At 33.3% G+C, this 15,440-nt stretch overlaps 3 protein-coding genes and 1 long non-coding RNA gene across 5 annotated transcripts; 2 read left to right on the forward strand and 2 right to left on the reverse strand.

Annotated features, from left to right (window-relative positions):
- The first annotated feature begins 873 nt into the window (after window positions 1–873).
- LOC145165826 (Transcriptional coactivator/pterin dehydratase) lies at window positions 874–4,150 on the forward strand. 2 transcript variants are annotated; one of them, XM_079084733.1, is made up of 7 exons: window positions 874–991; window positions 1,065–1,111; window positions 1,729–1,829; window positions 2,171–2,256; window positions 2,354–2,477; window positions 3,215–3,283; window positions 3,951–4,150. In XM_079084733.1, the coding sequence occupies exons 1-7, from the start codon at window positions 956–958 to the stop codon at window positions 4,028–4,030; spliced, it is 543 nt and encodes a 180-aa protein (XP_078940859.1). In that variant the 5' UTR covers window positions 874–955; the 3' UTR covers window positions 4,031–4,150. The 2 variants fall into 2 exon arrangements, with proteins under 2 accessions (XP_078940859.1, XP_078940867.1); XM_079084741.1 differs by having other exon boundaries at window positions 2,354–2,456.
- A 1,270-nt stretch (window positions 4,151–5,420) lies between these two features.
- LOC145109042 (uncharacterized) lies at window positions 5,421–8,026 on the reverse strand. The gene is made up of 3 exons (XR_013708725.1): window positions 7,533–8,026; window positions 6,372–6,635; window positions 5,421–5,757 (listed from the first exon to the last, which is right to left on the reverse strand). It is a non-coding gene; the product is annotated as an uncharacterized LOC145109042 (long non-coding RNA).
- A 186-nt stretch (window positions 8,027–8,212) lies between these two features.
- Window positions 8,213–10,861, reverse strand: LOC145165843 (acireductone dioxygenase 3). Its single transcript, XM_079084752.1, has 7 exons — window positions 10,712–10,861; window positions 9,333–9,444; window positions 9,166–9,260; window positions 8,904–9,018; window positions 8,706–8,830; window positions 8,535–8,605; window positions 8,213–8,449 (listed from the first exon to the last, which is right to left on the reverse strand). Exons 1-7 carry the CDS (start codon window positions 10,727–10,729, stop codon window positions 8,392–8,394), a joined length of 594 nt encoding a protein of 197 aa, XP_078940878.1. The 5' UTR covers window positions 10,730–10,861; the 3' UTR covers window positions 8,213–8,391.
- A 3,566-nt stretch (window positions 10,862–14,427) lies between these two features.
- LOC145128834 (uncharacterized) lies at window positions 14,428–15,210 on the forward strand. The gene is made up of 2 exons (XM_079063631.1): window positions 14,428–14,462; window positions 14,577–15,210. Exons 1-2 carry the CDS (start codon window positions 14,428–14,430, stop codon window positions 15,208–15,210), a joined length of 669 nt encoding a protein of 222 aa, XP_078919757.1.
- The last annotated feature ends 230 nt before the right edge of the window (window positions 15,211–15,440 follow it).

The following is a 15,440-nucleotide window of genomic DNA, read 5'->3' on the forward strand; positions in this document are numbered from 1 at the left end:
TATTCTTACCTGATCAAAAGTAAAGAGGCGGTGGGGAAGGATCCGGAGGAAGTGACCATCGTATCGCTTTTGGGTTTCAGAGCTGATGGCACGTTGTACGAGACATCCTACACAGATTTCTCGGCCACCCACTCCTCTGCTTGACTACCTCGCCACCGCTTGTGTCCGCTCGTGCTATTAGCAAAGCCATAAGAAGGAGAGCAGGAACGTCGATGAAAACTCGGGGAGTAGAAGAAGAAGAAGCAGTCGATAGATGGAGCAGCGATGAAAGATAGAGTGAGCGGTGGTGGTGGTGAGAGCTTTATCGGGTTTAAGTGAGAAGATCAGAAGAAGAATGTAGAAGCGGTGGTTACCCGGGTGGAGTTAAATTACCGTTGGTGGTGATGTTGGGAAGATCTGTGAAGAAGACAGAACTTGAGCGAAAGACCTTGGGGAGTGAAAACTAAACTAAACATCGAGAATCGTTAAGCCGTAGATGAAAGAAATTACCTTACCAGGTGGAGGTGGAGGTCGGGTGGGGAAAGCCGTCGCTTGGAAGAGCATCAGACCGTGGAAGGAACTGGAAGGTAGAAGTCCATTTATGGAGGCGGTGGATTTGCAGAGGAGTGAAAGAAAGGAACGGCGAAAACCTGTGGACAAAACGGTGGTTTCAAGCAGAAGGTTTGGATAAGGACGGTGGAAAGAACCGATCTTTGGAAGGATGAGGGACCGGAAATGTAATTTAAGGGACCAAAATTAGACAAAATGTCGTATGTTTACTGTTAAAAATTTTCACAACTTTAATATATATATAATAATTGGATTATTTTTTTTTTCCGATTCCAATTTCAATACTTCTACCGACCAAAGCACATAAATATTTACTCAAAAGTACAAATAAAAGCAAATTGAAAACTCCCATCAAGGAGTCCCACGAATTCCCCCTACGTTCGGTAGGGATCCTCTAAAAGCACCGATGCTTCCCACTCGTCTGCTTCTTCCTCTCGCTTACGTATGTAATTTCTTCTCTTTCTCTTTCTTTCTGTGGATATTTGCTCTTAATTCTTCCTTTTGATTTCCTTCAGGTTCCATTGAAGTCATCACATTTAAGCTGTCTTCGACCTTATGGACGGTATTTTTCTTTACCACTCCCTCCCCCTTTTCATTTTCATAGCAATTGTTTGCTTTTCGATTTTAGGGATCGACAAATCTAAGCAATAATCGCTTCTATTTGCTATCCGGTAGCCGCGCAGCTTGTCGCCCGTTTGCCTTCAATCGATATGTATTGAACTACACAAGTTGTGAGTTTGAATCAAATTATGACTAACAGAAATATATGATATAGTTCTAAAATTTATCAACAATGTGTGCAATTCGAATTTGCTTGACATTATGAGTATACTGTGAAAGATGTATAGACTGTCTCTTTTCGTTTGCTTTTTATGTGTAAAGTTAATAATTCCACTCTGGAAGAAGGTAGACAGGTAGTGTTTTGTATGATGGAACTGGGGAAGGAATGGAACGTGTCATTCTATTGGAATTAAAAAAGACTCTTTGCTCAATGGAATTGGAATAGATTGGCTGAAGGAATGTGATTCTTTCAAATGTTGCTAACATTCATTCTTTAGCCACAGTTATGAGGCCGTTGTTTTCTTGATTTCTTGTTTTCGCTGTGAATTGATTTTTTATGAATAAACATATCTTTTTGTGGAGTTTCATAATTCTATGAAGAACTTTTTGTGCATACAGCTCAAGTGCTCATGTAGCTGAATTACTACCAGATTTAGTGGAAATTTCATTAAGTAGAGCTATTCTTAATGGATTTAGGACATTCTGTAGTAGTAGCCAAGGTATGTTTCTTTTTTCCCCTAATAAATGATGTTTAAAAAAGATTCGAGAAAATGACAGAAAACTTTTGAAAATGGAAGTAAAAATTAGAGAAAGAAGGTTTTCCATTTTTCCCCATTAATTGTAGAAAAAACAATGTCTTGTGATATTCATTTTTCCCTTTCTGCTTGGTGCTATATATATACAAGAGAGGTTTCCCTTTTTAATATTATTTTATATACTTATTTTGTTGTTCTCTAAATTTAATATATGTGCACCATTCTCTTTCTTCCAAAAAGTTGACTTGTATGAAGTTTTATTAACTATTTAGTGTTTGTTATTAATTATTAATTATCAATTACAGATTTGTCACTTAAAAAATGTGTCCCATGCAAGAAGAAGGATTTGAGTCCTATGACAGAGGGGAATGCCAGTGAGTTGAAACCTAAGGTTTGCTGATTTATCTGTTTTATTTTTTTTTAATTTTTTTAATTTTTTATTGTTTTCTGGAATTTGTGAAAATAATATTATGTTGCTATTCATTTAGGTGCCGGAATGGGAATTGGTAAATGATGGTGGCATAATGAAGCTCAGAAGGAATTGGAAAGTTAAGAATTTTCTTCAAGGATTGGAGTTTTTTAAGGTTGTTGGTGAGTTGGCTGAAGCCGAAGGTCTCTCTCTCTCTCTCTCTCTCTATATATATATATATATATATATATATATATATATATATATATATATATATATTATTTTGACTTCAACAATCTCCTATTAAGAGGCGTATGGTTCTGTGGTAAATGGCTGGAATCGGAATTCAATTCCATTCCAGCCTGACAACGCTTCGGTTAATAATAGAATGATTTTGGAAGGAATGGAATCTGTCAAAGGAATTGGAATCTAAAGGAATTCAAATTGGAAGGAATCGTAATCTAGCACATGTTTGGTTGATAGGAAATGGAATAGAATTCAATAATAAAGATTATATAAATTTTAATTTTTAATAATATATTTAGATATTTTTTGGTTCACGAGGGTATTTTGATCTTCAAATAAAAAAAAGGAAGAATGGAATTGAATTCGTTTTCTGTCCTCCTTTGTTTGTGTACGCATTATATTAATATTTTATGTAAAGATAATTATATATGTTATAAAAACTCTCAATTTGCACAAACGAATTTTATTAACAATTTTTTATTACTATAAATAAGTTCATGTTCATTATATTTTGTTCTAAATGGTCAAGTAAAACTGAAATTTTAAATATGTTGATTGTGCATACATCTTTTTATATCTTATGAAAACTTTGTATTTGCATAAAGAGATTAATATGTATATTTTTAATTCATAATTAAGCTTTGAGTAATTATATCTAATTTGTTTTGAAATTACCATTTGTGATTAAATACAGGTCATCACCCAGATCTTCATCTTGCTGGATGGAACAATGTGACAATTGAGATATGGACACATGCTTGTGGTAATCTTTTAACTATAATATTTATATAAAATCTTAATGAATTAAGAACAATTTATAAACATCAGATATTATATTCGTTGGGGCCCGTTTGTTACGCTACACATGACAAAACAGAACAGGGTGTCATTTGGATATAAATTGCAATTTTGTGTCCCACACAAAAAGGTGGGACATGAACTCACTCTCAAACTCTTGTTTGTGCAAAAGACGTGAATGCCCTTCTCATCCTCGTCATAAAAAATAGCTCTAGAAAGCTCCCAACCTTATGCCATGTAACAAACAAGATTAGACAAGTTTTTAAGGCTATCTTTTTTATAATGAGGATGAGGAGGGCATTTACGTCTTTTGCACAAACAAGAGACCGAGAGCGAATTCATGTTCCTTCTTTTTTGGTGGTAAAAAAAGTTGCAATTTGTATCTCATTGACATCGGTCTGAGTCTTGGTCCAATGCACACCAAACTTAGGGACTAGGGGCAAAAGTGTCTTTTGAGTAAGGCTGTTTTCCTACCTAACAAATGGGGCCTTGGGGCAAAAACTTGTAAGCTAAACGAGAATTCTATGTTTTTATTAACGAGATTTGCATAAAATATATGCAAAATTCATATTGTAAATCTATAAATTAATTATAAAGGAGTAATAATGAACATGATGGTCACTTTTGGACAGGTGGGCTCACAGAAAATGATTTCATACTCGCTGCAAAAATCGACAAGCTACCCCTTGAATCTTTTCTTAGGCGAAAATAACTTGGGAATTTTTTTTTTCTTTTGTTTTTTTGGGGAGTAATAATGGCTGATGTGGTTTCTTTCTGTTGATTTGCTACAAGATTATATAAACACGTAATAAGGTCATGACCTTTGATTTCATGGCATTTCCTTCAACAGAATACTCAACTAATTGGCTAAGAACATCTTTCCAACACACCTTATACACCGACAACTGATATAAATATAAATTTCAAACTATATAAATCATGCATTGAATGTACATAAATAGAGGGTGGTATTCTTCAATGATTTATTGTATTGTATCTATAGAACATATTGTATATAAATAAATAGTTAACTAAACCAAAATAATATGAAAATATTTCTTTACAGAATGGCATTAAAGTTGTTGTAACCACATATCATATGTAAGTAATTATAGACAAACATAACTAGGAGTGTAAACAAGCCGAGCCGAGCCCGAGCCTGACCAAGCTCGAGCTCGGCTCGTTTAATTTTGAGGAAGTTCGAGCTCGAGCTCGATTCGAGCCTATATATATATATATATATATATATATATATATATATATATATGGTTAGGATTAAATACGAATTATAGATATTGTGTGAGTATATGACAAGTTTTAGATCATTATATTACATTTATAGATGGATAAGATTATAGGGTGTACAATAGTTACAATGGAACAAAATACACATAAACATTTCATTTTAATAAAAAAAATTAGAAACATTAATTATAAGCGCATAATTGACATTTTGATTAATTATTAGTAACGAAGTTGAGAGAATTAAGGATATTACAATTATCTTCATTCAAAAAAAATGTTCAGTTATCAATATCAACTCTAATTCTTTGGATATTTAAGAAATGATAGCATGTGAATTGTACTGAAGAATCAAAGAATTCTTCAAATAAATAGAGACGGAGAATACACGTTTATTCTTAAAGAATATAAGTTCATTTAAGAAATTATTTTGATAATTAAATAGGGATGAGCAAAAGGACCGAACCGGACCCGACTCGGGAACCGGCTTCAGCCAAAATCAAGAACCGAACCGGCCCGGCGGTTCTACCAGTTCCCGATTCCTACCGGTTCTTGTCGTGTCTTCAAATGTTGGAACCGGTCCTCGAAAAATAGCATCATACGGTTCCGGTTTTTGCCGGTTCTACCGGTTCCGGTTATATCGGTTCCGGTTCCAAAAATCCACAAAAATAACGTCCCGGTCCTGGCCCGACTGGTTCCGGTGCCGGTTCCGGTTCCGGTTCCGGCCGGTTCTCCGGTCCATATGCTCATCCCTATAATTAAACATTATTAAATAATATGTCTGTATATAATAATATCAATAATAACAATTTGCACCAAAAAAATGGACTATTCTTAAAGAACAATAAAAACCATTCTTATAACATAAACCAATAATGTATACAACGTTTTTTTTAATGTACACAAACTTCTACACTACAATCTTTAAGAATATGGTTTATACTACATTTTTATATAATATACATCATTCTTGAAGAATATAAAAAAATTATAATATATACTACATTCTTTAAAAAATCTGTTTATTTAATGACAAACTGAATTATAAAAACCCTACATTCTTCTCCACTGTTCATTGTTTTTCATCATCGTGGTCATCTTCAAACAACCAACACTACCTACATTCTTGTTTCCCATGAAATGCTTCAAACAACCCTGTTGAAGTATGTCTTTCATCTTCTTCGATATAATAATACACTGTAATAAAAATATAAATCAAGTTACTAAAATGAAATAGAATATCATCTAATATTCTATTATAATGTTTTGCAAAAAACTGAACAACTACAAAAAAAAATAAACTTTTTAATACATTAATGGTTCGTGACAAAAGCAATTGAACACATACTACATTGCATTTCCATATTTTTTGAGAATACAAACATAATTAAGTAAGTTCAACAAATACTACATTACATTTCCATATTCTTTGAGAATATAAACATAATTAAGTAAATTGAATAAATTCCTGTAGAATGGGTATATATATACAAAGTCAGTTGAACTATATGAAAATGATGAATATACATTATTGTCTAAGAACTTATAGCTTGAACTATATGAAAATGATGAATATACATTATTGTCTAAGAACTTATAGCTTGAACTGTAAATTTCTAAAAAAAGGAATAAATTCTCTATTTTCTTATCATAATTCTTAAAAGGTGGTCAGTGCCAAATTCATACTTAGAAAAAAAATGTGACATATAACTTCTCAACCATTATTGGAAACCAAAATAGAACAATCAATGCCACTTTCATAATCAGAGAAAAAAAAAGTTGAAATTTAACATGTGATCTAAAAAACATACCTTTCGTGAAGATCGATGTTCTTGTAATGGAAATTGTTGTTTCAGAATCTAGGGATGTATAATTGCATAAATGAACCTTAAAAAGAGGTGCAATCCATTCAACCAAATATGTCTTATCTTATTTGTGACCCAATCCTCCATAAAGACTCTATAACTTTTTCTGTCACACATGTTTCTTCAATAGTGCAAAGAATTTCCAAAGAGGGTAGCAACAAATGAGCATGCTCCATTCCTCCAAAAATAAGGAATCAATGCACCTAAATCCTAAACAATAGCAAGGAGAACCTCATAATCATCATCATTGTTTTCACTCAAAGATTAAAGAAATATCAAATGAAAAAGATATGTAAGAATTTGAGGCTCAAAATCATCAAATTATGAGGAAAGTTTGTAGCCCCACAAACCAGTTAAGGGAAAGTTTCTTTACAGAAGAGATTTAATTGTAGACATCTTAATAATTGTATAATTATATAAAATTCAAGTCAAATTGACTACATCTTCCAAATAAACTTGATGTTGATTTAATATATCAATTACCAAATGTATATTATATTGCCGCGTAAACATTACAGATTTTGTACAGTAAACCATAACAAAACATATGGATATAATCTAGCAAAAACTAATCAAATGTGAGTACAAATACCACTAAAATATATGAGATACCCTAAAATCTAATCTATAGTTACGTTATGTTCTTCAAGAATATGTGGTGTAAAAGCATTGGTTACTAGTAACCTACCATTTGCAACAACTCTCAGGATGAATGAAATTATAAGAAATTCAGCATATTCTACAAGAATGTATTTGGATTTAATAAGAATGTGAAGAGGAATATATGAAATTAAGTATATTCTATAAGAATGGGATCGAATTCATTAAGAATGAAATAAAAAAATATATACCACTAAAATTTTTATCAGTAAACTAGTAAACACTAAATCAAAACTCCAATTTTCAATAGCTACTTAACCGGTAAACACTAAATCATAATTTTAAAATAAACCAGTAAATTTTAATCACAATTTCAAAATACTTTCATAAACAGAACCAGTAAACTATAATCATGATTTCACAATTCCAAAAGAATCAAAGAATCAGAACTAAGAATAATAATCTGAAAAGGATCGAAGGACGTAAAGGGCAATGGAATTGAATTACCTGAAGAGTGAAGAGTGAAGAAGATTGGGCGGAATGAAGAAGATGCAGTTCCTAAAGAGTGAAAGGCGTCAGATTTCCTGAAGAAGATTACTACAGGCGGCAAAGTTCTTCTGTGAAGAGATGGAGCCTAGACGAGTCATGTACACCAACCAGCCACCGTGCAGATAATCGAAGGAGGTGCATCGAACTAAGTCTGTAAGGCGTACGTCTCCCGTCGACAATCATCACATATTGTGTGCTTCAACCTTCTGTGCTTGTCAAGTCGTCGACATATGAAAGAAAATCGGAAAGCAAATAAACCCTAGGGCGGAACGTGATATGGGTTAAATTCCTTAATTATAGGATTTCAATTAGGATTATTTAATGAACCGGTAAATAGAAATTATAATTAAATTATACAATTTGACTATTTTACCCCTAGATGTTGATTGGTCCAAAATTAGTCATACGATCACACAATATTTATAGGTTATATATGAACCTCTCTCTCTCTCTCTCTCTCTCTCTCTCTCTATATATATATATATATATATATATATATATATATATATATATAGAGGCTCGTTTAAGCTCGTTTAGGCTCGCGAGCCCATGAATTGAAGCTCGGCTCGAGCTCGTTTAATAAACGAGTCGATCCCGAGTAGCTCACGAGTAGCTCGGCTCACTTACACCCCTAAACATAACCATAATACCATATGCATATATATGATTTAGGCACAAAGTTAATGTATTACATATACTGATATACATACATAGGATGTTGATATCGAGATAGAAAGATACAGCAGCATAGCAAGCCACTGCTGCTTATTAATTATTAAGTATTATAATAATTGCAACAAATATTATTTCTCAACTCTCAAGCAGCTGCATCAACAGTGTCCCCCTTCTCCACAAAAGTTTCAAGATACTCTTTCCTGCATCATTTTCATTAAAAAAAAAATTAACAAAACTTAGATAGAATGTTTTTGGAAATAAATAAAAATAAAATAAAATAGATACCTTGCAGGCAAGTGATCATGTGGTCGATTAAATGGAGTCCAAATTGGGTCACCAACAAAAAGCCGCATCGCCTGCCAACAAAATAAAACAACAATTACTCATAAAATAAATAAATAATCATAATTTTAATAATTAATGATTTTTTTTTTTTTTTTTTTTTTTTTTTTTAACCTTGATGTAGTTATCTGAATCAAGTGTGAAGCGATGATAAATGCCAGCTGGCAACACAATCATGCCGCCTTTCTTAACCCAAACGCGAATCCAAGCATCATTTTTATCTCTCACATCAAAGTACCCTTCAAAAACAACAACAAATTAAAAATAAATAATTAAAAAAATAGAACACAAAAATAAATAATTAGTAATTACCACTTCCAGCAACACAGTAGCGGATCTCCTCATCAGTATGAAGATGCTCTTCAAAAAAGCTTTTGATCTTTTCTTCATAATTTGGAAGCTTTTCTGGCCGAATGTCACAAAAATCCTGAAAATTATATTATTATATGTAAATAGTAAATTCAATGTATAGTTTTATATTAGATTCAATTTTCATATGAACTTTTTATGCAAATATTATCCGATTCCATTTATTGTGTAAGATTTAAGAAAGATGAATTAATTTAACACAAACCACATATGAGTATCCACGTGATTCACGGATTTTCTTCAATGCTTCATCAGTTTCATAGTTATCAGCATCCAAACGCCAACTAAGTATCCCAAGTTCTGTGTCATTCACAAACTAATTTATTTATTATATAAAAAAAAAGGTAGTTTATATAAAAAATAAAAAATTACCTGCAAGTTTTTCTAGAGACACAAATTCCTTTGGGTCCCTATGATGGGGAAGCCTTTGGTCTTCATTGCTATCATCCATATACCATGCCTGAATTACCTCCTCCCTCTCATCCTATTATCACCAAATTATTTTCCAGGATGATGGTGAGGGCATTCACGTCTTTTGAACAAATTGAATATCAATCACATATTCATAATCATATCAGTTACACATTCTTATCCGTTCTCTTTTATCAAATTGACAGATGAATGATCAATTTGGGAGAGAAGGACAAAAAAAGGAACAATTGACAAATGAATATAGTTCATTTGACATATTATTATTATTCATTCTCTATGTTAAGAAAATATGATTAAAAGTTAGACAATTATGATGAAATAATTATAACTTTGAGCTGATACATATTTTCTATGTAAGTGAGAAAGTATAATGATGTTTCCATGTACTTTTGTCCAAGAACTTCGACTTACTTACCAGTGGTTCTTGGTTTAATCTAGTTATATATTCTCCTCAAAGGCTTTACTATCCATGGATTTCTAGAATATGTAACTTATTGCATAACAGGGGTATTCTATGATGGATCATTTTGTTTGCAGAATGTTGTAGAAGGAATTGGACTTTGAAGGATTTGGTATCCCAAAGAATGGAACTTTGTCATGCGTATTTGAGCATTTCTAACAGGATGAAATGTTGGGAATTGGATTCCAAGGGTTTTAGGATGGATTGTTGAAAGCCCAAAGTCAAAGAATTCTATAAATTCTGAGAGAATTCAATGTAAATTCCATTTCATCATCAATGATGATTGGCTTTTGAACTTGGTTGGATGTCAAACAGGGGATTTCACTACCATGAGAACCTTCGTATGAGTGAGATTACTAGTTTAGAGGAACTTTTTTGTATTTTCAACCTACGTCCTTGAAATATCCTTTTAATCCAAGAGCTACATGTTGTCAATCATTGCTGTAGTTTTCCTCTCTTTTGACCAATAAAAATCCTCCCTACGCTATCAAATCGTCTTTCATAGAACCAAAACTCATTGAGAGTTGAGACCTAACGAATTCGATTACAGCTAAAATGTTTAACTACATGAGCCACCACTTACAAATTCATTTACGTATTGGCAAAACAGAGCAAATTTATGTTGATGATTCATGATTTATCAGAGGTATTAGGAAAACCTGCAGTGTGCAAAAGTGCAACTCTTCTAGTATCTACCCTGATTACCAATTGGTTCGTTTAGATGAAATTGAAAATTCAGAATTCGTATCCTACAGAAGAGGAACTGTTCGTTGGGGAAATCAACCGATTAAAAGCAAGTATTCAGAAAATCAAGGATACCGAATTAACAGACGTGATAACGAAGAAGATTAGTAAGTACCTTGCAAGCAGAACCCATGGAATTGGATTGATTTTAATGGAAGGAAGAAACGAAAACGAATTGTTGAGCTTTGAACCTACGCTGGAAGACAAGAAACCCTAGTCAATTTTCCTCCCTCACAAATCATATATATACCAACGGTGTTAACCGGGGAAACTAACATTCATAAAATTGTATAAAAAAAATTAGTTTCATCTATTTAAAATAATAATAAAATTTTATAAAAAGAATTATTTATAAAATGATATGTCATCACAAATTTTTTTTACTGGACTTTGACCAACGAAAATTCTTTTTTCTAATATAAAATACCATGTATATGAACATTTACGAGTACAAACAATTTAGTAATATAAAGATGTCAAATAAATGTTTTTTGTAATTTACTCTTTATTTAAAAAGTTGCTTTGAAACTTAATATGAAAAAGTTATTTATTAATAAATAAATAAAATATATCTAAATAACTTCTTTTTTTTAAATCAACCTTCACTTTTTTTTTATCAAATATAGTTATTGATTGATATACGAAACAAAAAATATAAAAAATAAAAATAATGTATGGTAATGCGTTTCATGCCACCACCAAATAAGGAACAATATCCATACATTGAATCGACCAAAATGCCCTTACTCTTCAAAATGATAATTGCTTTTAATCTTCAAAAGTGATATGTCACTGGATACGTCTAATTCTTTGAATGAAATGGCTAAACCAATTGTTAATTATATATATTTTTTCAACTTTGAAGCACAGTAACAATTCATTTTAAGTTAAATTTAATTTTTACATAAAGTAACAACAAAAGTTTATTTTCAACCGATCTTTTCTCTACAAAATTGTGATACAAATATTATAAAAGAAGAAAAGTTGAATGTTTTATCATATTTGCATAAAATGACAAAAATACATGGCCACAAATAAACAAAATTTAAAATCTTAATATTTTTTTTTGTTTCAACAATACATCATCTAGAATAGAACTATTTGGGATAAACTAGTATCTATGCAACAAAATCATTGGTACATAATAATCTGGGGCATACACGGTGCATTTTGATATGGTTTAGAGTCAAAACCGCACCGCATGTGCGGTTTAAGATTTACGGAAACCGCAAACCGCATCGCGAAGGTTCAAAGCCGCGTTATGCGGTTTAGTGTAGTGTGGGCGGTGTAACGCCCAGATTTTTAACACAAAATACACCCATTTTTTTATATAAAACATGAATCATTACATTCGGTGTACACTTATATCACAAATCGGTACAAGTAGTTATCAAGAGGATTTTACAAGAATCTAGTGTAAGAATCCTAAGTCGGACGTTACCAACTCCATTTCCTTCTACATATCTACTTGAACATGAAAGACATATAAACAACAAATAGATAAACTACAAAGAGCTTAGTGAGCAACCTGTATACGACAATATAAATTAGTTATACAACTAAATATATATCGTCACATTCTTAAATGTCTTCCACTCATTCAATACTCGGTACAACATTTCTGACACCATGTCTGCCATTTATCATTCATATCGGACTTACAGTCAAACAAGTCATCATCAATTACACTCAACATCTCCCTAGTAATAATTAATACTTTACAATTCTTCTAACAAATATTTCTCTCCTTGACATTGAAGCCTTTTAAACTTTCACAACAACATATTCTTTCGCAAATATAGTATTTCAATCACCAAGGTTACTATAAATTTACAATTCTCCAAATGATAATATTACAGCCACCAAAACTATTATCATAAGATAATATTGACATAGAAGCGCTCAAACATTCTCACAATCCTATGGCGTTACGGTAACTAAGACCACCACAAATAATAATTGATGATATAGTGGTGTTACAATCACCAAGACCACAACTAATATTAGTCGATGATATCACGGTCACTAAGACTATCATGACTAATAATATTCATTTACAATGGTATTTCCAGCACCAAGCATACCATTACAATCCATATTTTCATCAAATATCATATAGTAGTAATTACAGCACTAAGCATACCACTAATAACCGATTCCTACACAATGGTAGTTACAGCACAGAACATACCATTATTTCTTTCTGAACAATCTACAAGTATAGCGTTACTGACACCAAGTCTGCCATTGACTTGAATTTCTCTAATAATGGTATTACAATCACCCAGACTACTATACATTTCAAACCCATGGCGTGCCAAACCAGGAAATACGCCCCAACCGCCGTCGATAGTCGAACGATAAAAAACGATAAAACAATATTGTAAACGCCAAAAATTTCAACCATCACTCTTATTAACGTCAAAACCATAGGCTCAAAAATATGTGCGCAAAAAGTCGTATCACTTTGCGAGCAGGTTAACATATTTAGACTCTACACGCTACCACCGATCCAGAAATATAAATTTCGCAAGAATCCGACACAGTATGAGCAAGATACGACATTTATAGTAAATAAATGCATGCCCTACTTAAAAAGGTACAACGTCAAAACTATAAGGAGATTTGTCAACTTTTGGGAAAAGTCGCCAACTAGACGAACATAGTACCACTTAAAGTAGGAATTCTGGAGCAAAGAATGCTTAAAACGGAGATCGTATAAGAAAGATATGATTTTTAACAATAATAAAAACACGTCAAAAAATGAAACTCAAAACTAGCCAAAACGACCAAAAGGAAAGTTGTAGAGAATGAAGAGATCCACACGAATATATAAGAGTCGTCAAAAACGGAGTTTGTATGCGAGAGTTACGAATTTTAGATGTTGAATTATCTCGTCTCGCGTGCGTCATCCCGTATCTCGATGAAATCGCCGTGAACACTAACACATAATTTCATCGAGATACAGGATGTCGTGACGCACTGAGGAGACGACACGTGGCATGATCGTACAGTTCGCGTGCATTTGCACGACGCGCACCCTAAAACCTGCTATAAATAGCAAGCTTCAACAAACCATTTCCCTCACCCCTCTCACTCTTTCTCTCTCTATCTCGATTCTCGTTCCGTTATTCTGAGTGTCTCTCAAAGTCCTAGCTTGTAGATTCCTACCCTACATCAATGGATTCATAACTATCAGGTGAGTTCACGACCCCATTTTCCAAATCTTTTTGCCGGGGGGGGGGGGGGGAGGATGGGGGAATACATGTTTAAAATGCAACTTTACATAGTTATAACTAACTGTAGTTAGATAATTATACTTATAACACTAGAATAATATTATGCCTGGTAGAAACTTTGCCCAAACTCTTTAGCTTATATTATGCCTAGTTGTTATACTAAACCACAATGATAAATAGAATCATATCTAGTTGTTATGCTGGCCAGTTTCCAGGAAACACCGATACTCTTGTAGTTACTATAGCAAAATCTCTAGGGTAACTTAGTACCTAGCCTTTATTCTGGCCAAATCTCTCGGATAACATTTCACCTAGTCGTCATTTTGGCCAACTCTCTAGGAAAACATTATACCTAGTCTTTATTCTGTTAAATACTCATAGATAATATTCACACGGCGTCGTCGTTATGCTCAAGTCAAGTGGATAATAGTGGTATATTATGTCGTAACTATTAACCGAATATATTATATATATATTTCAGATTTTATTTTGTTATATATGTATTGTTATTTAGTCTGATCTGTACCATATTTAGATTATTTGTTTCCTGTTTTTCCGTTTGTACAACTCTGTATATATTGGCTCTTGGTTAATGAGGGGAGGCATTCAATCTCAAAGATTTACATGGTATTAGAGCCAAATCTCAATACCTATTTTTTTCTCCTCTCGTTCTCATTCACAGCCAAGGCCGTGTCATCTTCACTAAATCACCATGAAAAACAAGCCATAAGTCAATCCTAGCAAAGCGATCCACCCGATCTACACCGTCACGAATATTCAGAACAAGGTGCGTGTTCTTGATGGCATCAAAGCCACTTATTCGTCGTGGGTACGCCTGTTCAAGCTCCATGCCCAAGTATACAAAGTCCTCACTCACATCGATGGTGCTGCTCCTCCAGCAAACACCGATCCAGCCTATGAAACTTGGTCAAAAATCGATGCAATTGTTCTCCAATGGATTTATGGAACACTTTCTGATGATCTCCTGGTTCGGGTTCTTGACCAAACCACCGCTCTTGATGCCTGGAATAAGGTCAAAGACATATTCCTCAATAACAAAAGCTCTCGCACGGCTGCCCTAGAAAACAAATTTAACAACCTCACCCTTCGTGCCATGTCATTTCTAGAAGCCTATTACCAACGCCTCAAAGATCTCGCATCCCGGCTTGAAGATGTGGAGTGCCCTGTCTCCGCCAACCGCCTTGTGTTACAACTCGTTCGTGGTCTTCCCTCTGAGTTTGATACCATCGCTGCTTTAATCAATCAAAGTTTACCTCATCGGACACGACATGTTCCATGCTTCAACTTGAGTGGCAACGCCAACGCGCTCGAGAGGAGGCATCAGCCAACTCTGTATATATTGGCTCTTGGTTAATGAGAGGAGGCATTCAATCTCAAAGATTTACAGTAACTACGCTCAACTCAAACGGATAATAGTAGTATATTATGTCGTCACTACGCTAAACTCAAAACGAATAATAATAATATATTATACCGTCACTACGCTAACGAATAATTATATATTACGCCGTCACTACGCTCAACTCAAACGAATAATAGTAGTATAGTATGTCGTCACTGAGGGGTATTATGCAAAACATGTAA

Source organism: Lactuca virosa, chromosome 1 (genome assembly GCF_052849685.1).
Source record: "Lactuca virosa cultivar CGN04683 chromosome 1, Lactuca_virosa_CGN04683_v6, whole genome shotgun sequence".
In the NCBI taxonomy this organism is placed as follows: Eukaryota; Viridiplantae; Streptophyta; class Magnoliopsida; order Asterales; family Asteraceae; genus Lactuca; species Lactuca virosa.